This window comes from Psammomys obesus, unplaced genomic scaffold (assembly GCF_907164565.1).
Source record: "Psammomys obesus unplaced genomic scaffold, mPsaObe1.curated_primary_1811, whole genome shotgun sequence".
In the NCBI taxonomy this organism is placed as follows: domain Eukaryota; kingdom Metazoa; phylum Chordata; class Mammalia; order Rodentia; family Muridae; genus Psammomys; species Psammomys obesus.
In genome coordinates, this window is record NW_026596064.1 from 6,468,060 (window position 1) to 6,492,298 (window position 24,239).

At 39.8% G+C, this 24,239-nt stretch overlaps 1 protein-coding gene across 1 annotated transcript; it reads right to left on the reverse strand.

The window, feature by feature from the left end:
* Positions 1–1,345: 1,345 nt before the first annotated feature.
* On the reverse strand, positions 1,346–21,968 carry Tmem207 (transmembrane protein 207). Its single transcript, XM_055624867.1, has 5 exons — positions 21,894–21,968; positions 20,048–20,085; positions 11,690–11,734; positions 10,506–10,648; positions 1,346–1,476 (listed from the first exon to the last, which is right to left on the reverse strand). Exons 1-5 carry the CDS (start codon positions 21,966–21,968, stop codon positions 1,346–1,348), a joined length of 432 nt encoding a protein of 143 aa, XP_055480842.1.
* Between the last annotated feature and the right edge of the window lie 2,271 nt (positions 21,969–24,239).

Genomic DNA, 24,239 nt, shown 5'->3' on the forward strand with positions numbered 1-24,239 from the left:
GAGTGATGATGACGTGTCAAAGTGGGTTTATCAGGTGAAGGGCATAACATCCCGTGACGGGTAAAATACTATGAGATCCTGTATGTGTATGGGAACAGGGAATATGGAAAATGTCTCCATGTTCTCCTCAGTATTTATGCAAATCTAAAAGCATTCTACAACTTTGAAAGACTTTTCCTGCCTACTATGATGTCAATAGAATACCTGAGAACTAAAGTGGGCCTAGCTTAGAGCTAATGTAGGACTCCAGCAAGGACTCACAGTGCTGGGTCATACCCGAGCTATCTCAGGAAACCTTCAGAGGCTGGGAATTCTGAAAGCAGGCTCAACAACAATTTTGGATGACATAGTTATATGAAGTGAGAAGACAGGAGGCACACGTTGCTGGCTGAGCTACAGGAGGGCTGGAAACACTTTGGTAATGGAGCTGAGACAAGACTGGAGTGAGGTTTAGTTACGTGAATTTGACAGTCAGGTGGATACGTCAATGATGTTACGAAGCAAACTCGCCAGCTGTAGGCAGCTAGTGTGGAATCTGGTGTGGATCGTCCTGCCCTGCCTCTGCCCCTGCCAAACGGTGCTTGGAAATCTCTCATTCCTCCTTTTCCAGTCAGTCTTCAAGCAGAAAAAGGCATCTAGAACAAACTTTCTTGTTATGTTGTAAAAAAAAATACGAATCCTGAGAGACCAGGAAAAGACTGGGTTCAGTAAGGACAGTGAGATCCTTCCCCTCTCTCTCCATATATCACCGTTTCCTATGGTTTACTTCTTAAGCTGTCTTCTGCCTCCGGGTACCCTTTCTCTGTTCTCCGACTGGGGAATGAAATTTGTAATCTCCCCTTTCATTTGTTTTCCTCTGTCAATTTCAAACAGAATTTTCTTCTCGTTCTCTCATTTCAGCTTTGGCTCAAATACTCTTCCTCTAGTCACACCTGAATCTATGCCTGAGCCGCTGTTAAATTATTTATTTTATACTGCCTCTCTATTAGAGGCTGGATGAAGCTGGAGGTGTTGGGGCATCAAATAACATGATGTGGAAGACAGTGGGAGGCTAAGCTGACACAAATGAATCTAGCACCTACTTCCACCACCTTAAGAACTAAAATGTTAATGACGCCTAGTTAAACACTGTAACAAGGCAGTGCTGTAGAGTCTACTAAGTGACTATTAAAACCTCACTTGAGTCAATTCTTTTTTTTCCTGCCAACCACTCTTTCACCTGCTTGGAAGTGTTCTGACTCTGTAGTAGGTCTCCAGGAATTTCCACTAAGTCAAGTAATTGTACCTAAAATGGACCGTATTTGCAAATATCTCTAACGCATTATAATATTGATTCTGGCTAAAATCAGTTTGTTTTTAGAATTTCTTCATATGGAGGTGGAGGACCTAATGCACCAAAACACGGAGCAGGGAACAGTTCAGTGTTCTGAGCAGGAAAGCAGGTGCCAGCTGTTGAACTGCCAATCATTTCTGTACCTAGAAAAAAATAGGGAGGGGGTCATCTCTCAGGTGAGCATACAGGCAGTACACAGAGGAGATGAAATCTGTCCTTTCTGGGATCATTGGAGCAACAGAAATTTATCTGTGCGCCTGAGAAAAACATTTGCAGCCCCTTGTTTCAGCACAGTGATAGCTAAGTCTCTAAGGAGAAAACTCCCCAGAATGACCTGCCCACACCGTTACCGACTTACTCTTATGGAAGTCCTCACAACACAGGAGCTGAAACCAGAAGGAAACGTTCTGTGCTAGGGCCCATGAAGATAATTCCGGTAAATATTAATGCTGTTTTTGCTAATGGTCTCATCCTAGGAAAACCCGAGTCTCATAAAGAAATTGGACTATTACTAAACTTCACTGTGTTACGTTTAGGTTCTCAAAATGCAACAAATATAAAATAGCTCAGTGTTCTCTTATAATTATTATAAGTAATAAGCATGTTGAGATAGGTGGTGAGAAGTTTGCACTTAAAAAGCACACATAATAAAGACTGGAATTCTAAATTTAAAAAAAAACTTTCAAATTGATGTTCTCTCATCTAGATTATGTACAATACAGCCATTAAGCAAGTATTTGCTTTCACAAAGTGGTAACCTTGAGAGACCTTGAATTATTTCCAGTGGCTCTTTTGGAAATCAGTATTTCCTTGAAGGGCTATTTTTGAGTCACTGGAAAAATCAATAGTAACATTTTATAGCCTTCTCTTTTTGCATACTTATTCTTTTTATCCTGGGTATTTGTTTAACTCTGAATTACATTGACATTTTTATATATTAATTTGAACTGAAACACAAGCATTCCCACATATTTACGTATTGATTATGTGTGCTCCTGAAGTGTAATGGCAGGGTCATCAGGCCTGCTAGAAGTGGTACCGGCTACACACTCAATGTTCTTTCTCTCTGTCCTCTCACAGAAGAGGACATCTCCACTCATCTTCCTTAGGGCCTCAGACTGGGTAGCATCCAGAAAACTACAAAATCATGCCATAGTTACCAGCAGAATTGGCTCACTGCTGGAATACATATGATTACTTTATGTGAATTATGACAACTTAGAATTGAGTTTTCAGTAATATGTATTTGCTTTATTTCTTATCTTGCTGGTCCTCAGAATAAACCATAATAACACAATTATTACCACTATATGTGAAAGACTGAAATACTAAATATGTTTCACTTCTTGCTCTGATGTTTTCTTGAAATGAAGTTTTAATGGACTAATCCACCCCTATGCAATTATTATATTTACTTAACTCACTCTTCTTCAGCAATAGAATAAGAATGGTATCTATTTCTGTAGATGGAACATTAATTGTCTGAAGAAAGAAACTTAGAAAAAGTTTCTTCTTTCTGAAGAAAGAAAACATAGGTAAACTTAATGCATATATGGTGTTTAAAATGAGCCAGGGATACAGTAAAGGGTTACTGCTTTCACATAGCATCAACTACGGTGCCATGTTAGGAACATGTAACAATTTAAGTCTGTAACATCGTCTTCTTATCAGTTCAACTTTAATGGTTATATAATGATTTACATCATCATCATCATCATTATTAAATATGACAAAAATCAGTAACTACAAGCATAGTGAGGTAAAACCTTTCGAAGTGCATAAGCTTGGACTGAGGTCAGATAAGCTGGAGTATGGCATCAAGCAGAGTCAAGGCTGATTTTATACAATCTCCTCACCTCAGTAATTACCTCCATTCAGAACTGGTGCAAAGAACGGTAGCTATTTTCCAGGCAGACTGCTGCTGATGTAGTCAGCGCAAATTCAGCAGGAACTTAGCCTACTGCCTGGGAACGTTTGGCCACTGGCTTGAGACACTTATTGTTTATGTTCGTTTTAATTGATTTCTCCTGCTGACATCAATATTGTGATCTGGGTGATATGATTCTGACATTTGGTCCCTGTGGTGGGGAAATATTACCTGTTTACTGCAAATGTGCCTGTCGCTTTTATGGTTGCTATGAAAACCATAGGTGTTTTATTGATAAACTAATTAAACCAATGGTCTTAGAAGTCTTGGAAACTGAAGATAGACCAGTTGCTATCTCTTTGCAGAGAATGTTTATATACAAATTCCTGTGGTTAGGAGTGGACAGAGCAGGAGGGTTGTTTGTTTGTTTGTTTATAGGGCATACATGGAGGTCAGAGCGCAATTTGCTAGAGTCGGTCTTCCCCTCCCATCAAATGGATTCTGGGGATTAAAATCGGATCCTCAGGCTCTTTAACAACTGCCTTTACCCAACCAAGCCACCTTGTCAGTCTTATGTTTATCTTTTAACAAGTTAATGCAGTTTAAACATATTGGGAAAACCAGATGGTTTTGCCAGAAAATTGTTGGTAGAAGGAGCATTTATTATTTGATTTTGTAAAACCCACACATTTGTCACTGAGTTTTTATAATTATAGTCCAGATTTTGTATATGATTGATAATAATTCCAACAGATTGACTTACTTTAGCCTCCGTTTTCTACCTCTGTCTTTTCGCACCTCTCACTGGAGCATCGGGAAAGGATGAAGGAAGAAGTCTCACTATGGCTTTGTACTTAGGTAGTCCAGCAGCAGCTGGAACCTGCAGTTGTCCCGAGTGCTGGGATTACAGATAGGAATCATCATTCTTGGTCTTACTTCCCTTCTCCATCGGTCCCTCCTCACACAGAAGAATGCCAGAAGGCCTGAATGTGGTCCATGGTTCTATCATACGCTAAGAGTGAGGCTTCTTCTGTGAATGGCTTTGCTTCTGCCTCTTCAGAGCATTGACAAAGATAGCAACATTTTTTTTTTTCAGAGAACCCTTGGGTATAACAAGTGAAAGCTGAGGTATGCACACCTGGGAAATGCTGAATCATCTGCCATTAGCAGCTCGTTCCACAGAGTATGTGAATGAAGCCCGCTCTCTATCCCTTTCTAAGATGCCATAGGGTATTTACATGAAGAATATAAACCAGAAAGAGAAAATCTATAACAGATCCTGTAATAAAAGAATCCTGAGCCACCTATAAGGAGAAAGAGTTGAATATGTAAAGGCTTGCTTCTAGTCTCTGTCCTCTCGAAGTCCTCTTTCCTCTCCCAACTAAAAGCACTCACATTTAATCATTGCTGGCAAACAAACAAACAAAAAAACAGAACTTAATTTTTTTCCTTCTGAAAAAAGAAAAATAGAAAATTATCTGTGAAATTTCAGGAAAAAAAATGAGATTAGAGACTACATAGCTGGAAGGCAGCTTTCCTGGGTTGTAATCCCTGGGAGGCTAAGACAGAGTGAACATCCCTTGGATGGAGGAGAGACAGAGGTCTTATCAGGGACCAGTGGGATGAGGGTGGGCAGACAGCTGCACAGGTGTCACAGTAGATTGTATTGCTTATTGAAGTGTAGACAAACATGGAGTTATCTCTTCAGCTCTCTTTTAATGAATGCTAGGTCACTTACCTCCAGCCTTACCTGCCTTCCATTCACCTTCCAAACCTCCAATTTATTTCCCTTCATATCCTTAAATGCTTACTTCCTCATACAAATGGGCTTCTATTCTGCTTTTCAGATTTACAACCTTATTTTCCACGAGATCACAAGGTTGCCCTTATTTTTGTGAATTAATTATTTTTATTGATGATACATTGTAAAAATCACTCGACATTAGCTGTCAAATACAAACTAAAACAATCTAACAACCTAAAATTCTTTAATTTATACATGTATATTTTAATTTTGAAATCACTGCAGTATCTATTTCATTGTTTTATAGGCCTCACTTTGCATAGTGGAATATAATAATCACAATGATGGAGAGTCTTAGCCTAACATCAGCTAAAACTTGCATAGATTCGTCTAAGAAGAGGCTCACTGTATGTTCTCATTATCAATCTTTATCTGGACACAATTGGGGAAGGGGGATGGAGAAAACTAACCAGCTGCAGATCTTCTGCAGTTTCTGTTGATTTATCAACAGGCACCCTGCCTCCCCAGAACATTATTAAAATAATAGGTAACAACCTGAAGTTGACAACAAGTTCAAGTAAGGTATCATTTCATTCTTAATTCAAGCGATAGGAAAAGAAAAAACAGTCAAATAACTCTAAGATTAAGGCATGAGAGAAAGGAGCAGGAGCAAGTGAGATGTTGGCTCACAGCCGATCACACTTAGGAAAACCTAAGGGGGCTAAGTGGATGTTGCTGTGGGTTGTAAAAGACATGATAATGCAGAACTGGACACAGAAGACAGTGTAGTGTAGGGATGAAGATGATGAAGGAAGGAAAAACTGTCATTCTGTGGCTGGATGAGGATCAGGAGGTGTGCCCATAGCACAACAGAAAGGGATGGTTTAAAGTCTCTATGAAATGACTCCATGCCCATGAGCTCTTTATGCATCTCCAATATCAAACTAAGATTCTTGCTCTTCATCTCCTAGTTCCTTAGTTCCTGGACTTCTTATTCCTTCTGTTCTTATATGAGGTCTGTATGTTAAGGCTGCCATAGCAAAGTACCACAAGCTGGTACTGGCTTTGTCAGTAGATTTTTTTTCCCCTAATGACTCTAGAGGAGATATTCAAGGTCAAGAGTCAGCAGGGCTCCTGTCTTCTGAGACCTCCCTCTGCAGCTTGCAGATGGCCATCTTTGCCTTGTGTCTTCACAACATCATGCCTCTGTCCTGTCTGGGTGCTAATCTTCCTTTGAGCAATAGCAGTCAGACTGGATTAAGATCCACACTGGTTACACAATATTTATTGAATTGGCTTTCCAAAGGCTGTATCTTCAAGTACTTCCATATACAGGGATACTAACTAGTTGGACTTGATAAGATGAATTCACAACGTGGCCCATGGCAAGGTGTGTTTGAGAGGTTATTTCTCCCCCTCCTGTGGAACTCCATATAGCAAGCACAGATACAGGAGGAAAGATTGAGTGTGATAAATGTCAAGGTCTCTTCTATCGGATCCAATGGCTACGTAGGAAGTCTTCTGACTCTAGGATACCTACCTGATTCAAGAGCTTAGCTCCTAGGAAGTAGGATCCATTTATCTGAGTGCTGAGTCAGCACAGTACTGTGAAAAGATGCCATCACTGGACCAAGAGATTCTCTTCAGGTCTCGTGTGTTTGGCTGAGATCCCAGGGCCCTTTCTCAGAGGTGATAGCTCATCAGACATTGCTAGGGACTGTGCTGGCAATGCCTTCTTCAGTGTGCTGTATAAGAATGCAGAGCGCTGTGTCTACTTGTTTTTTCTCTTTAGTATTTCTAATCTAACAAATTGGCAACCCAAGCAATGTAATATTGGCAGCAAATGCTATATATATAAAATTGCCCGCTTTATATATTTTAGGAATAGTAAAGTTCAGTCAGTTCTAGCCTTTAATAATCAGTCAAAATTTTCTTTTTCCCTTTTCGCTTTTCAGGGCAATGTTCGTGAGATTCTGAGTGTCAAATCTCTGACCCTTATGTCAAAATAACAGAGCAATTTAAATTAATATATGCAATAAGTAGTGATATTAAAGTGAAATAACTTTTGAAGAAATAAAATAAAGGTCCAAGAGGAACCAAAGGTTAATACATCAAGTGTACTGCATCCATTAAGAGGCTTCCAATGGCCTACTTCCCACATCCTGTGTCCGGGGTAGAACAACATTCTCTGTGTGTCAGAAGTGGCGGGGAGTCCAGGACCCTCTTCTGTACTATAGCAGCTCATCAATGTCAGTCAAGTGATTTGTATTTATTTATTCCCCCTTCTTAATAGTGGATGTGTGAAAAACTCAAAAACATACCCCCGTACTTGGAGTAGGCCCATGAATCGCTCAGTGGCTTTGCTCAGGCTGTGAGCACACACTTTGTAGGAGATGTGGAGGTAGATACATTTGGTTTGGTCCTCACTGGATCTTTCAGGAATTAAAAGATCAGGGAGGGCTCTCATTTTCTGGCACAGTAATACTTAGAAAGGAAACAGTTGTGCTGAGAGTGTGAAAATATAATATTAAAAGTCTCATCTAGTATGTAAATACAGTGTGGGCCCAGGCTGCAAATTGTCCCAAAATATTGATTCTCTGGAATTCACTTCCTGAAATTACCAGTTGGCACTCCCTAGGATGACAGAGAATGCCACTGTCCAAATTCCTCTTCTGTGTTTTGTGCTGGCAAGGAGAAATAAGAATGCCAAAAGGCAGGCCCCTAGGTCAACATTTGCAGCACAGACTGCCTTCTCAGCAAGGTGAGCATGCCCAGACAGTCAGGGAGAGATGCAGAGGAAGGTGGGACCAAGAGAACGACAACTGAGAAGAGGCAGTTTAGCCTATGCCCTCCGAGCTACACAGCAATGAAAGAGCGCTGCCTGAGAGTTTGAGTATTTCTTAAAAAGTAAGAACCAGGTGCTTTAAAACGGGGCTTGTGAGAAAGGATGGAAAATGACAGAAATTAAGATCCTAGAATGCAATCCCTACCAGGGTGTGTGTGTGTGTGCATGTGTGTGTAAATATCTGAATGTTCACAAGTGGTATTTTGTAGCATGGGATGAGGTGGCGAGGATACGAGCAGTCACATCTAATTATAACAGGTATCTACCCCATTTCATAGCAAAGGTCTGTTTGACATACTAGCTAGGGGAGAGAGAGAAGAGCGGATAACCTCTAAGAGAATAAATATCCTCCGATGATCACATTCTGAAGTTGATATTTATGAAATAAAGATCTGAAAAAGTCTCAAATTATTGCTTAGGGTTTGGTAGATCTGAAGTAAACATTAGCTTTTTTAGAACTAAACTTCTTTCTGGCATTTATTTATTTATTTATTTATTTATTTATTTATTTATTTATTTATTTATTTATATCTATGTTTACAATGACTTCAGCTCATTCAGAGGTTGTAATTCTAAGACCCAGGCATTAGGGTCATCTATGCAGATTAGTAAAGCAAAGTGTTAGAGTTAATGTTTTGGGTTTTGTTTTGTTTTTCCACTCTGAGATTGGTCAGGCAAGTTCAATAGCAGTGAACCACAGTGCAGCAAAGAGGAAAATATTATATATTCACACCTACAACAGTGCTCCTGAAAAAAATTGTAACTGAATAGTCAGGCAGTATGATATTTAAGATATAGAAACTTTTCTTAAGATTTAAGGCAGCCTAATGGAAGAGTTTTCCTCAGAGAGAGGGAAGGGCCAAGAAAATAAGGCCACATGATCTTTAGAAATAAAAGTTTACTTGGAAGAAAAAAAATTACATTTTTTTAACTAGCCCTATTTAAATAAAAAAAAGAAACAGGTCAATATTTCCATGCATATCCCTTTGACAAACAGTTTGCTAGATTTAGTGACCGTAATTTCCTGGATGCTACATGAAAAGCGATTTTTATTTTAGAAGAGAGATCTATTTGTTATTGTAGAATTTAATTATCCTTTTCCAAACAATAATGTCTCAAATAGGTAGTTTCTTATCCTTGTTTAAGTAATGACTTCAGGATAGGAAGCATATAGAAAAAAAGAATCACTAAATATTTTTCATATATATATATTTGAGATTTTCATTGATGATTCATTCATTCATGATCATAATTACTCCAATCCTTTCTGGAAACTATTCTTAGGTCAACCTCCCCTCCCCAGGCCAGACCATTCCAAGATTCATATCCACCTCCCCAGCCAGTTCCAGGCCCATCCCTACCTCCCCAACTGCTCAGAAGAACTTCCTGTCTCCTCAGTCCCACTTGTGCTGCCCCCCCCCCCCCTGTAGGGTCCATTCACTGGAGCGTGGTTGACCTACCACATCCCTGTGACCAGGGGCCACACTTGGAAGGAAATTTGCTCTACTACCCTCAGGAACCATTAATTACCAAAAGCTCCTCAGCTAGGAATGAGGTAAGGTATATCGCTCCCCTCTCCATGCTGGAATGTTGACTGGCTTGTTCTTTTGCAGTCAGCCATAGCTGTTCCCAGTTCATGAATGCAGCCATCCTGTCATGCCCTGAAGACACTGTGTTGTTCCAGATCTCCCTAGCCTCTGGCTTTTACAATTTTCTGGACCTCTCTTCTGCAACGGTCCCTGAATGTTGTGTGGAGGTTGATATGGATGTCCCTTTTGTAGCTGAACATTATAGACCCTTAAGAATACTACACATGCAAGCTACACTTCTTAGCTTTTGTTGTGGTTGTTTTGTTTATTTGTTTTTTATTTCTTTAACTTACTTGGCTGATTTTCTGTTTTATATATTGAGAGTTCCACACTGGCCCATGTTTCTGAAAGGTAGCCAGGTTAATTTTTATCAAGAACTCTCTGGGCAACTGTGTGATAAAGTAAAATCTAGGAGGGAAAAATCTCACCATCTCTGAATGAAAAGACAATGCTTAAGGGTGAAGAAATGATACCCAATTATAAACACCAAGAAAAAGTGAAGTGATAGGTGTTTTTCATTCTCCTTACAGATAAGACTGGCTGCTGCAAATAACTTTTTTTCCATTTTTTTTAACCCCGTGTGAAAATTGGAAAATGATGGGCAGGCCATGATTTTGGACAGATAGGATGGGTGCTGGCAGAATCAGGATTCCTTGGTGTTTCTACAGAGAAAGAACATCAGAATTGAATTTCTTGTGCCCAATACTAGTGGTTTCAGACTTGACATTGGCAACTGTTACTTCATAAAATATGGTTCAGTGTAACTTCAGATGAGTTAAATGAGCTGGCAAAGGCTTAGTAATTAAGACTAGCTATAGGGTAGGAATAGAGTCACATCAAAGCCAAGAGCTTCTTTTCTGGACCGTAAGCCTTCCTGCTCATTTGGAATAGTCACCTCTGCACACTTCTATTCATTGGTTGATTGAACAAACTGCTTAGCCTCATTCACTATTCTCTGCCAGGCGTCTGTGGGTCTTTCTGTGGGTCTTTTCTTCTGCAGACTAATTTTGTATCCTCTCTGTTCAATACATGCTTTTGGGTCTCCCAATAGTTATGTGTACATCTGCTTTGCAATGATGCTTTTTCAAGGTTTCGTAGAGGAATCCGGAAGTATACCAATAACTCACCATATATTGAATCCAAGTCTTCAACAGCAAAAACAGCCATGGTGCGTCTGGGTGGATCAAATCGGCACCTTTTCAGCCAACATTGGAGACAGAAAAGCACTGCTCCACAGAGGAGAACCATGAAGAAAATCAGCAATAGGAACCTGGTGTTGAAAATATCAGAGGAGAAATGAGGTGGAGCAAATAGGAATTAGTTTTTGTCACTGTCTGGGAAGTTTACAGGGTCTCAGCTATCTTAAGTGCAAGCAAACTGGAATGCACGCTGGAATGCCAAGTTCTTGGAGTGATCCTCTATCCACCTATATCTCCAATAAACCTGGAGGTCCTCAGGAAAAACTGGTGCTGAAAACTGGTGATAATCATTTGTTCCTTGAAAACTAGAGGGTTATCTAAAAGGTGAAGTCACTCTCTCCCTCTCCCCTTCCTTCTTTTCCCCCTCTGTTCCTTCTTTTTATTCGCCATCCTATCCACTTGTTCAACTGGTATTTAAACATATGCACATGTTGGAAATATTGGTGTTAAGGATTTAAGGTAGAGAAGATAGGGTCTCTTCCTTTGAGGAACTTAATGTTTTATTAACAGAATTGGTTAATGTTGAGTTTAGAAAAAAATGAAAGTTTTGATTTAGGGAATTAGAAGAACGGTTTTAAATTTTCTGGAAGAGTATCTCATTAAATATACATTTGGCTATGTTGAAACCAGAAGCGAGGAACCATTTAGAAAGGTTTTAAGAGGGAACAATTATTTTATCATTAACCAAACTCTAACTATAGAATAAATTCTGAGTCTTAAAAACAGTAGATTATCATACGAGGCACTTAGCAAACATTGTCCTGAAACAGACATTTCTGTGGATGTTGACTCACACTCTTCTAAATTTCTCTTCAGCTGTATGTATCCCTACGATGCTGATGTCAGTCTTAAACCAATTCACCAGTTGAGTTGTAAATAAAGAGACTACAAAGTGCACAGATCTAAATGGGGCAGGTATATGAAACCCATGTCCCCAAGGCTTGGAGGTCATCATGGAAATGGAGGGAGGCAGAAAATGTGTAAAGAGCCAGGGGGACTGAATGTATGTAATTAAACAGTATTTGATGGATGTTGTTGTTTCAAATTACTTAGGAGGACAAGTGTGCATAGACAACCACGTGTTTTATAAAACAATTTGAAGAGAGTCTTACCAGATATACCAACCATCGAGATGTTGTTCATCATAATTCACACACCTGGTAATAAAGAAAGAGCAGTAAACATCTAACTCTAGAACTCTAAAGACTATTCTTTGGGACTTTAAACTCTATATGAAACACATTTATTTTCCCAGAATACCCACCTGCTCATTCCTTGCAGACCTGTTCCAAATATATTAAATGAACATTTACCTTATGTCTAGTTCATTCAAGGTACCAAGAAGACAGGTGAATTTGAAACCACTAGATGCGCAAACAAAATACTTTATTTTAATAGCTTTGATTCTAAAAGTAGGTATTCTTAAGCATGGAGATGTAAGCGAGGAACATCTTAAAGTCATAATGTCAGAAGCATTACATGATAATCATTCCCACATTCTCATTCTGCTTTTTTATATCTCCAGACTACAGCCCTTTCTAATCCAAATTTTCTAGGGAGGGTTTATAATCTGAGGAATTAACTTCTATGGTGTGAAAATGCCCGTGTCCTTCAACTCACGAGTGCCTCTCTACCCTGGGTAGCATGGTAGGCTGATTGCAAAGGGACCTCTTTCAGACCTCCATACACTGATGCTGTCATGGTATCCTGAGAGCACACAATGGTACCAGTCATCAGAGGCAGAGCCTGAGCAGCTTCTGAAATGGAGATTTTTTTTTTTTTTTTTGGTCGTGCAATCTTCAGTCAACATTAAAGTGATGCTGCGAGCTTTACATCTTGAAAACATTCATAATAGATGGCTCCCAGCATTCTTCAGCATGTGCTGCACCAGGTGTTCTCATATGCTAGTCAGCAGTCATGTTTGACAAGATTTTTTTTTCTTTTGCCAAACATAGAAGACAAAAATATTTTGCTATGGCAGAATCTGACTTATTTTTTATTTTTTTGAGCTTGAAATGGGTTTGTTTTTGTTTGGGGAGGGGTTAACCTTAGTGGCTAGCAAAGTTCCTAAACACAGATGGCAATGAAAAAAATGGATACTCTATGCAGTTCCATTGATCCTCCTTTCTGTTTTTATGCCAATACCATGCAGATTTTATTACTATTGCTTTGTAGTACAACTTGAGATCGGGGATGGAGATACCTCCAGATGATCTGTTGTTGTACAGGATTGTTTTGGAGATTCTGGGTTTTTTGTTTCTCCATATGAAGCTGAGAATATTTTTCCCAAGGGAGGAGCAGTCCTGTTAGGTCACAGAGGAGAGCTTTGCAGCCAGTCCTGAAGATACCTGATAAAACAGGATCAGATGAATGGGGAGGAGATCCCCCCTATCAGTGGACTTGGCAAGGGGCACGGTGGAGAGGAGGGAGGGAGGGAGGGACTGGGAGGGAATGAGGGATCGGGACAAGGCTGGGGTACAGAGTTAATAAAATGTAACTGATAAGAAAAAAATAAAATACCAAAAAAAAAAAGAAAAAAGAAAAAAAATAAATCCTTTACTAGTTTGGAAAAAAAATGGATACTCAAATGTAAGTTTAGAAAGGATGCTAAGAAGAGTTGGGTATCAACAAAGGAGCTTGAACAAAAATTAATGGCAAATCTTAACAGGGAACACGATGTCTTCATCATCAATTCTGTAGCCTCGGGTGCTAATCCTCGTGCAGTGAACACATTAGCGGCTGAGCACAGAGAAAGACTAGAAAGATCAAATGGTCAAACTATCTACAGAAAGCAGAAGCCATCCCACAAAGAAGGGGCTCCAGCAGAAACAAATTATCACAAATATCATTTGAGATAGTGTAATATTTTTATAATTTGAGTTTTCTGTGATATATATATATATATATATATATATATATATATATATACACACACACACACACATATATGGCATTTGTGGTCATATATGTAGATATATATCTTTTGTAGTCATGAAGTTCTAGAGCACTATAATACATAAATCTTAAAAACGTAGTATGTTACTTAAGCTATGAACAAATTACGGACTCTTGTTTTAGATCCTTGACCTCTAAGCTCCTGGATAGGAATATGAGGTATTTCCTCTTCAAATAGAAATTGCTGCCTCTATCCTTTTCCATTGAAGGTGGCCCACATGACTTAAAGTCAACCATAAATATTGCATACCTCATTTTATTTGTTAATTGCAACTTTGAGCCACTCAAGACAGATTTCGGTGATAACACATGCCCAGCCTCATTTCCAGTTCTCCTTCTCAGCCCTTTGCACCCCCTGGTGGAGATTCTGATAAACAAAAGGTCAGGAAACTTCACTGAAGAAAGGAGTCATGGTGTATTTTCACAAAGTCTGGGATTGAGGGACCATATATTTCATTCTGGTCATTTTACACATGCACATGAGATACAGAGTGAGATCGGACATCAGTTTCCAAGCTTGAAGAATTCAAGGAGAAACCTGCAGAGCTACTCAGGAGCAAGCATCAAGCTGGAACACGGGTCTTCTGATTGTGGGAGCACCCTTCCTTCTTCCTGGATTCTAGTTCTTTCTCAAATCACATATTTTAAAAGCAACTTTTGAGTTCTAAATGGACTCTAGCAATATTATAATGACTCGGTTTTTTTTTAAGTTTTATGACAATTTTTTAACTTTGTATTCCAGCTTTTATCCCCTTCCAATCCGGCCCTCCTTCCCTCTTCCCGGGTAAGGGAGAGGGGGAGGAGAGAGCAGTCTTACCAGGCCACAGAGGAAGATAGTGCAGATAGTCCTGATGAGACCTGATAGGCTAGGGTCAGATGGAAGGGGAGGAGGGCCTACCCTATCAATGGCTCAAATTGTAAATATAATAATTTCAAAGTGGAAAAGTTTTGTATTCTTAAAAATAATCATTGAAGAATAATCATCCTAGGATGCTGATGTTAGTCTTAAACCAACCACCAGTCAACTTTCAAAGAAAGAGGCTGTGCAGTGAACAGGTTTCAACAGGTAGCTGTATCCTATCTGTGTCCCCAAGGCTCAGGGATCATCATGGAAGGGGAAGGGTGCAAAGAGTATAGGAGCAGTGCCGGCACGCACCTTCAGTCCCAGCACTCATGAAGCAGAGGCAAGTGGATCTCTCGAGGCCAGCCTGGTCCACAAGTTCCAGGGAAGCCAGGGCTATACAGAGAAACCCCATCTTGAAAAACAAACAAAAGAAATTTGCAGGCAAATGATGGGACCTAGAAACGATCATCCTGAGTGAGGTATCCCAAAAGCAGAAAGACACACATGGTATATACTCACTTACATAGACCTATAAGATAGGATAAATATACTGAAATCTATACATCTAAAGATAAACAAGAAAGAGGACTCGGGGTAAGATGATCAATCCTCACTTAGAAAGACAAATGGGATGGACATTGGATGTAGGAGAAAACAAGTAACAGGACAGGAGCCTACCGCAGAGGGCCTCTGAAAGACTACCTAGCAGTGTATCAAAGCAGATACTAAGACTCATAATCAAACCTTCTACAGAGTGCAGGGAATCATATGTAAAAAGGGGGAGTTAGTAAGACCTGGAGAGGACAGGAGCACCACAAGGACCATATATATCAGGGCACAGGGGTCTTTAGTGAGACTGTTTCACCAACCAAGGACCATGTATGGATATAATCTAGAACCCCTGCTCAGATATAGCCCATGGTAGCTCAGTGTCCAAATGGGTTCTCTAATAAGGAGAATAGGGACTATTTCTGACATGAAATCAATAGCGAGCTCTTCCACACACACCCTCCCTCCTCCTCATGCGGGAGGAACAGCCTTGCTAGGCCACAGAAGAGGACATTGCAGCCAGTCCTGAAGAGACTTGATAAGCTAGGGTCAGATAGAAGGGGAGGAGGTCCTCCCCTGTTAGTGGACTTGGAAAGGGACAGGGAGAAGATGAGGTAGGAAGGATGGGATTGGGAGGGAATGAGGAAGGGGGCTATGGCTGGGATACAAAGTAAATAAGCTGTGATTAATATAAAAAAATAAATAAGAAAAGAAAAGAAAAACAAACAAGCAAACAAAACAAAACCAACCAACCAAACAATAACAATGACATGAGTGTAAGAGCCAGAGAGAGTGAATGTCTGTAACGAAACATTTTGACGGAGTGGCAGTTGGACGCATGAACTCACTTGTGCATGCCTGGGACTGCATGTACAAAACCTACAAAATGCTGAAGCCAGACAAGTTCACAGCATGGAGAGGGGATGGGCTCATGAAGCCCCATACCCTGGGAGAAGCTAGTGACAGTTGTTAGCTACTTGAAGAAGAAGAGTTAAAGAGTCACTTTTCTTCAGGCATGCAGGCCCCCAGAGGCAGCTCACTCCCCAGAAAAAAAGCCCATACCCGTGCACATACAGGCAGAACCAAATGAACTCTGTGAGTATGAAGGAGCCACAGACATCATGAGAGAGGAAGTGAGAGAAGTTGGGAGGGAAAGGTGGGAGAAGAAATGGAAGGGTAGACTGGACTCAAACAGTGTATTTATGTACGGATATTAAATAAAATATGTAATTGGAATTTTTCAAGAAAAAAGGAAAGATGTGGGGGAAAGTAAGAGTTACTACTAAACTTGAGGAAACATTGGCAATGATTAGAATTCTCTGCAGGTACATGTCCAAGGAAATGCAGCGTGTGCCAGAGCACCTAGGCCCTTCTTCATATGGATGTCGTGGAATTGGTTCCTGCTTACCCAGATGGCTAGCCTGACCCTTACTGTTCCTCTGTGTGCTGTAAATCTACGGACTGAAGTTGCAGATTTGTTAATGTGGTGACTACAAGCAGAAACCTGGAGCGCCACTGTGCTGCTCCTCTGCCGCCACCATCCTGCATTTCCTGCAGTGCAAACTGTTACGGACCAGGTGCTTAGCATAGCTTCGTGTGGCATTCTTTACTTTCAAACTCCGGCGACATACGGAGGGAGTCGTGCCCTGCTTCTCTAAAACTGAGAAAACTCAGTGGTGGGTGAAATGACGTGTGTGGCATAGCTTTTTTTGGAAGACTCGAGAGCATACGTAGAAATGATCTGGCAATGGAGTCTTTTTTTTTCCTTAGCACCCTGTGATGCTGCAAGCTGGAACCTCGGGCTTCATATTTCCATATGGAGTCTGCGCCCAGAATTCTGTTCCAAAAGGCTTTAAAGAAATGCTGGGAAAGAATTGAGAGGCAAGTTCAGGGAGACTATCTGAAAAGAAAATAGGCTAAGAGTGACATCAGTTTGCTGGCTGAATGCAGAGAATCTCACATAGAACAGTGGGGTCAGTCTCTGGCACTGCCTAAGCTTCCCCACCTTTAAAAAAAAGGAAAGAAAGAAAGTCATATTCAGAGGAACACAGCAGAGAGCATTGCTGCTCAACCGTACAACTGCTCCTTGTATAGAAGCCTGAAGAAAATTCTGCTAACACGACAAACGTCATTGTAATATTCTTAGAAGAAGTAAAATAACAGATTCCATGGGTTTTGTTCTTTCGAAAAATAATTTCTCAACATGAGCCAATGTGCAATCCAACTATAATCATTTGGAAGTGGGTGAGGAGCAAATCACGTCATCTAGAACTTGACTGTAAATTGCATGGTTTCTACAAAAAGCACAGACTGTTTCTCTCTCAGTTATTTCACCAAGTGTGTTAAAAAAATTGAATTAAAAGTTGGATATGATTCTATCTTTGCTGTAAAAATTCTGGGTACATATCTGAGCGTTGCGTATTTACTCTCTTACTTTATTTAGTTACGTCCATGCTTTCTCTGACAGGGTGTCACCGCCTATCCTAGGCTGGCCTTGAACTGATTATGTAGGCCAGGCTAGCCTTGGAGTGGGATCTTTATACCCCAGCCTCCCCTCCGAGTTCTAAGATTATAGGTATTCTCCATCATTCCTTAACTTTTTTCCTAATATTAAACAAAATGTTTAACCCGCTGAGCCAAGCAAGTTGTAGACATCTCATTAGAAAATGTATTCATGTAATTAATTTACAAGGTCATATATATGTATATATTCATATTTATATTTTGTAAATCACTTTGTGCTCTTTGACAGCATAATTAGCCACGTATAGGGGGAGGAGTGGATTAAAAGTATAACTATAATGAAAGAGGGCTGTAACATGTTTTATGTCATACATATATAAAATATGTAGATTTTATATAATGCATTATATAACCAATGTATTAATTACACTCAAAATTCAGCAATTATAAAATGTAAAAAAAGTATTTTATATCACAAATGCAAATTTAAGTGAAACTAATAGAAGATCACTTTATAAAGTGTATAAACTGTTTCTGAAAGTCTTGGAACATAAAAGTTGACACACTTAAAAATGGCTTCTTGGTTGATCATAATCCCTTTCTTTTCAGCAGGGCCTCCACCAGAGCCTTCCTCTCTCCAGTTATTGTACCTCCTTTGCTCCTTTGCATCCAAACGTAAGTCTCCTTCTTTGTGTCTGTTTGCATATGAACTTTGGACCAGTTGTTTTTCTCTTAGGCTTTTCATTTCTTAAGGATGTTTTGAGTTAAGCATGTCTATGGATCTTTTTGCTTAGTGGGTTTGTGTTACCACTTTATCGAAAAACTGGTAATGGATGATTCTACTCTTTTGGTCAGGTAATGTATTTAGAACAATGGTCTCAGATCATAGGAATGATCTAATTTCAAACTCTCAGCCAGGTGCAGTGGCACATGCATGTAATCCCAACACTCGGGGAGGCAAAGTCAGGCAGATCTCTGTAAGTTCAAGGCCAGCCTGGTCTACAAAGTGAGTCCAGGACAACCACGGCTACACAGGGAAACCCTGTCTTGAAAAAACAAAGCAAAAGAAAAACAAAAAAATAACCCAACTCTTCTTCAAGATAGAGAGGTGAAAAAAAAAAAAGAATCTTCTTGTTTGGATGTGGGACATTGACTCTTTCTTTACGTCTTTCTGTATGTCTTTTATTACAGACTCATCAAACTAACACCATCTTATGTAAAGTATTATGTCTATCTTCAGTGGATTCACTTCTCTTATATTAGTTCCTTAAAATATCAGCTACTTCCTTGTCTTTTCTACCCTTCTTTCCTACTATTTTGAATGTTAGTTAAGGCAGTTTTTTTTTTTATTTCTACTTAACAGAAAATAAATGAAGATAAATATAACAGATGCTGAGATGTAAAATGACTTACCAAAGAAAGCTCATGCCTAAGCACCGGTTAAAAGCATTCTGTGCACTGACTATTTCCCTTTCCCTCTCTGTCTTCAACATAAAGGAAAAGCAGTAGTCTCAGAAGCTCTAAGGGAGCTGATAGGCCTTCCACTTCCACCCTTCCTTGTCATAATGGCTGGATAGGAGAGTCAATTTTTAAGCCTCATCCCAGTCATAGGTGTCTATTGTTCCATGTCACAGGCAGAAAATAAAGAGGCAAGATTTGGGCAGCCTTGAAGTTCAGAGTCACGTAAACACTATGAAAAACTGCTCAGACAAGTGCAGAAGACAAAGCACAGTAGTAGGTCCAAACCTTAATGCAAAGGAGCAGCAGTGGAAAGGCGTGCAAACGCTGAAAGAGCAACTCACACTAACAGACTGTCTACAAAATGCTCAGCAACAGTGCGTGATTCCAAGGCTAGCTGAGGATTCTAAGGACTGCCCTGTCTCTTGCTTCAGAAGCGCTGCCCACCAACAGGGGTCTGAGAGGATGAGGCAATGGTAATTGAAAACAGCTGGCTGGCAGAGTGCTTCACCCAGCGCACAGCGCTTGGCAGAAGTGCTTTTCTGACACTTGCACTCGGTCACACTGTATTACTGGTCCCATCCATCATCATCAGCGTTATTAATGGCACCTTCTCATCTCCCGACTAGAATTCTGAGAACAATTAAGTCTCAAAAAGTAAGGAAATGAAGCAATTATTCACATAACTTGCATCCAATGCCCTTTGAAACACACGCATAACACAGGGTAAAATGTGCATTCATTTGATAATATTTGAAAATGAACTGCTTTGAAACTTTTCCTTGAAATCACAGCACTAATGCATTTGGGGGCAAGGGAAGAAGACATTACAATTCTTATATGCCATAACAACCATAGAAACTTCACAAGAGGAGAAACCAAAGCCTAAATGCCCAGAGATCCTTTACTTATTCAATAAAATGATCATAACGGCAATTACATTTCCTGATTTTTTTTTTAACGTGAGTATCTTTGGGGCTTTCAAGTGTCTTGAGTCTTGTTCTTTGAGTATTTCAAATTCTAAATAAATAGCAGGATATGGTGGCTCATGCCTTTGGTCCCAGCACCCAGAGGCATAGGCAGAAGCACGCAGATCTCTAGGAGTTTGAGGCCAACCTGTTCTGCAAATCGAGTCCTGGATAACCAGGGCTCTGTCTTGAAAAACAAAATCGAATCAAAGAATATCTTGTCATTTACTTACATTTCATTTTCTTCACAGGATAGATCTGAGAGCACCAGCTGAAACACATATTTAGAACAATAAAATCCAAACATTTCATTGGACTAATTCTTTAATGAAAGCAGTGCCTGGAGCCAGGGTCTTACATTTTTTTTTTAATTAAAAGCTTTGCAGCATAGTTTATTGTTGGTACATAGTGTTTTAATTGAAAAAAAAAATCTCTGGGTAGATTCTTAAACTCAACAGGAGCAGAAGATCTACTGAAGTTCCCCTGCATCCCTGCATCCTACAGGAGATGGATCTGAACAGCATTTTGTTTTCTCTGTAGATTTTGCTTGAGCTAGAGAGATTGAGACCCTTGAATTTCTTTGTTTTCATATTTTAGTGAGAGGCAGGAGGGCCATTGTTTTGGTATTATTTTTATGCATACGAAAAACTTTCCCAGTCAGAGGAAACAGAAGTCAACCCTGTAGGCTTTTATAGGAGTTAAATATGCCTATAAAAGGGGTGACTTTAATTACCGAAGTTGACTTATGGTCACATGATATTCCTGTTTCTTTTGGGTGGGGATAAAATAAAACCTCTTTATCAAAGAGGAAAAAAAATAACTTTTGAAAGGCCCAAACCCTAAGCATTCTAACAAAATTATCTCAGTCCTCCTCGGTGCCAAACCTCAGAGGCTACAACATTTCACACCCATAATCACAAGAAAAGAGGTGTTTCTTTCTAGAGACCGTGTTTGTGTGCTCCTTCGACTCTATGAATTGGGTCTCTTTTGTACAATGATAAGACTTTGCAGACATCCCTTATGTGCAGCACTGAGGGTGGATAAGGCGAGTTGGAGCATTTATATTTTTTTCCCAGACTGTCACATGTAAATATAAGTACTAATAAGACATTACACAATTTTAAGTGATAGGCTTGGGGATTTTGTATGAGAGGTGTGCTTCTCCCTCGATCCCAAATGTGCCTTTTTTCAGCACCTAGTATTTATGCCAGATGGAGCAATGGATTGGCCATTAGAGAGCATGATAATGAACAATTTATAAGCACAGAAAATGAGTTGTATTCTCTTTTGCTAGAATGCTGCAAAGAGATTTGCATACTAACCGAGAGGAAAATGAACATTCAAATTCTGACTATAAAGAAACTTTGTTTATGATTAGATGCAACCATTTTGGATCTAGCTTAACAGATAAAACAAATTAAGCTAGCATTCCCCTTTCAAGTCACTTCCTAGTCTTCTCTGCCTTACCAGAGCGAGGAGTGTGTGGTATCTCATTATCACCACTGAACGGCCAATGCATTAACTGCCAGGCTCCCAGGTTGTTATGAAATAGCGAAAAGAGGTCTTAATGTGCTGCAGACTTAAATCTTTCAGATGTGTTGCATTCAAATAACAGAAATACAAGGATGCCATTATTGGTTACAAAGAGGTGCTAGCACAGAGTAACCATATAAACCCTAAAATGGTTCTGTCTGCAGCAGTCAACACTGAAAAACTTTCAAGAACCCAGTGAGTTGCAGAGACTGGGAAACATTTTCTAAATTAATATAGCCATAGCATCTCTGTGTCAACAGCATTTCTGAGTTTGAAAACACCCCAAAGCATAACAAAGTGAAGCAAATTATACATTTGCATTACTTATTTCAGTACCATTGAAGCTAAATAACAAAGAAAGGAGATTTGAGGTCATGAATGCTCTGGTTTCCTTTCCTGGAACAATAAATAATATAAAGCATTTGGTGGTTGTAACACCTTGAAGAGAATTATTTACATGCAGTAGTTAAATCACACAAAGGACAAACCCTGAGTATAACAAGCCCTCAGAGACCTCAGAAAACTCCCAGAAGTATTGATGGTTACCTGGAAGAGTGGCAAGCACAGGGTTCCTGTGGTTGGGATTTTGGAAGCGACCCGGTAAACACTGGATCTTGACATACTAAAAACAAATGATCTGCCCAGATACGGTACCTTGCTCACCCTGATTAACGCTCTCACAATGTGTAAGCTGCCCTATGCTACGTGTCCTGCCTCAGTGTGCATTAATGACAGACTATGTGACCAAGAAAGGGCATCCAGGGACGGAATGTTAGCTGCATGCTCACAGGTACTAGGAGCTCAAGGAGTTTAAGGTCAGAACCGTGGTACTGTTTGTCAAGGCTTTTAAATGCTGACCTGCAAAGCCAGCTGGCTGTTTGAATAACTTTCAGCGTTCAAGCGCATGTTTTATTCCAGGGAACATATGAGGTTTTTCTTTCTTTCTTCTTTTTTTAATATCATCTTGTACATGGAAACATTGATTCAATTTTCTATGCTTTCCAGATCATCTTTGCTCTTCTTTTCCTACACATTATTTTGAATAGGGGTTGACTCCAACCTTGAGTCTACAATGCTCAGATTAGAATATTTAAATTTTGAAAATACAATGAGGAGTAGATAAATAGATATCTCTTTTCATATGTAATTAAACATGACAGAAGGTAATTCTTGGACAATATCTACTAAATTGAAAAGCACCCTTTGGCTAAGACTCTACTTTTCTAGAATTCATCCCATGTCTTTCCATTGTTTAAAGCTACACATGGTGTACAAAGTCACCTGAAATGCTGCTCACTAAAGCACCAAATGCACATCGACATGATCACACACAAACGGGCACTTCCACGCAGCAGAACAGCAGGAGGCTATCATGGTTATTTCCAGGAACTGATTTTATACATGAGGCAGACACAGAAAGTGGTATATAGAGGGCTTTAAGTGTTATATTTTAAACAGAATGAACAAATGATAGGACTTTGCCTATACCATGTTACTTTCTTTTATACAAAAAGGAAGGCATAGTTAGGGTATTTTTTTTTCTGTCTAAAATCTGCTGCATACGCTTCTGTATTCACAAAATGTGCATGGCATACATTGTCAAAAGTGATTGCAAATGAGAGCAGGAGTCCAAGAAAAGAAGTGTGGAAGAGAAAACTTGACTTCCACCATTAGCTTCTTGTCTGTTTGCTATGTGTACATTTTACAGTATCTATATGTCATTCAAGTGTTTTATGCATTTGTACTCAACGGGCCGAATCTGAAATCAAACATCAAGAATTCAGAAGCATATTGCAGCCTAAATCCAATGATTGTTTACCGAATTCAATTTGAACAACTATATAGGAACCCATTTATGATCACATACATAGATTACATCAGAAACAAATAGACCATATTAGTTAACTAAACTCCAGCTCTGAACTTGCCATTAAGACTTCTGGATTATTTGCGCAGCATCTGGACAGGAGACGAAGGCTCGTTGGTAGCCATGGTCTGTTTAGTATGCAGACACAGACACAGCCATGAATTTCAAAGGAGAGGAAGGGCTCGGTGCCAAGGCCAACAGGAGAAAAGTAAACCAAGCCTACAGTATTATTTGTGTCTAAGACAGCCTCCATTTTGAGTGTCTTTGAAGCCTGTAATTAAACAGAATGAAAAATAGGCTTTTCACTAGTGAACTTATTTATTAGTTGGTCAGAAGCCTGACTTCCGTCAGTGAAGTCAATGATCTTAAGAATTTCTGGGAAGGAAGGGGAAGGCCAGATGATGAGAAAAGAAATGAAATGGAAACAAGGGCAGCATGCTTGGGTTAGCCTCAGAAACTGGCACAATGACCAACCAAATACAAGGTTTAAATAATTCTTGTCTAAAAGCATATGACTGTGCAGCAGGTGGTTGGCTAGAGGCGTAGCCACTGAAGGGAGATGCAAGCTAGAGGCACAGGGATGCTGCGAGCCCCACTGCTCCATGTCTGCTGACAGAAAAATCCTGCCCATAACTCCTTTTGTCTCCCAGCTTTCCATCCATTTACTTCTGTGATTCTCTGGGCCACTTTTAAGGTTTGCACGATCCAGTGGACCTAAGATGGTAATTTCTCTCTGTAGTTCCTTTCAAACATCAGCACAGTGGGGTGGTCTTGAGGGAGTAAAATGGTGATGATGGACTCTTGTTATACTTTTTATTTGAACGTATTTGGGGAGTCGCATGCTGTTTGAAGAACGAGGATGGAACTTGTTTGTCCTCTTCACCCAGCTTTCCCTAGCAAGCAGCAGCTTCTTTGCATAACAGTTTATGGTACCCAACTAGGAAACTCACAGGGACAGAACAGGCACCCACAGGATCTATCTATCTATCTATCTATCTATCTATCTATCTATCTATCTATCTATC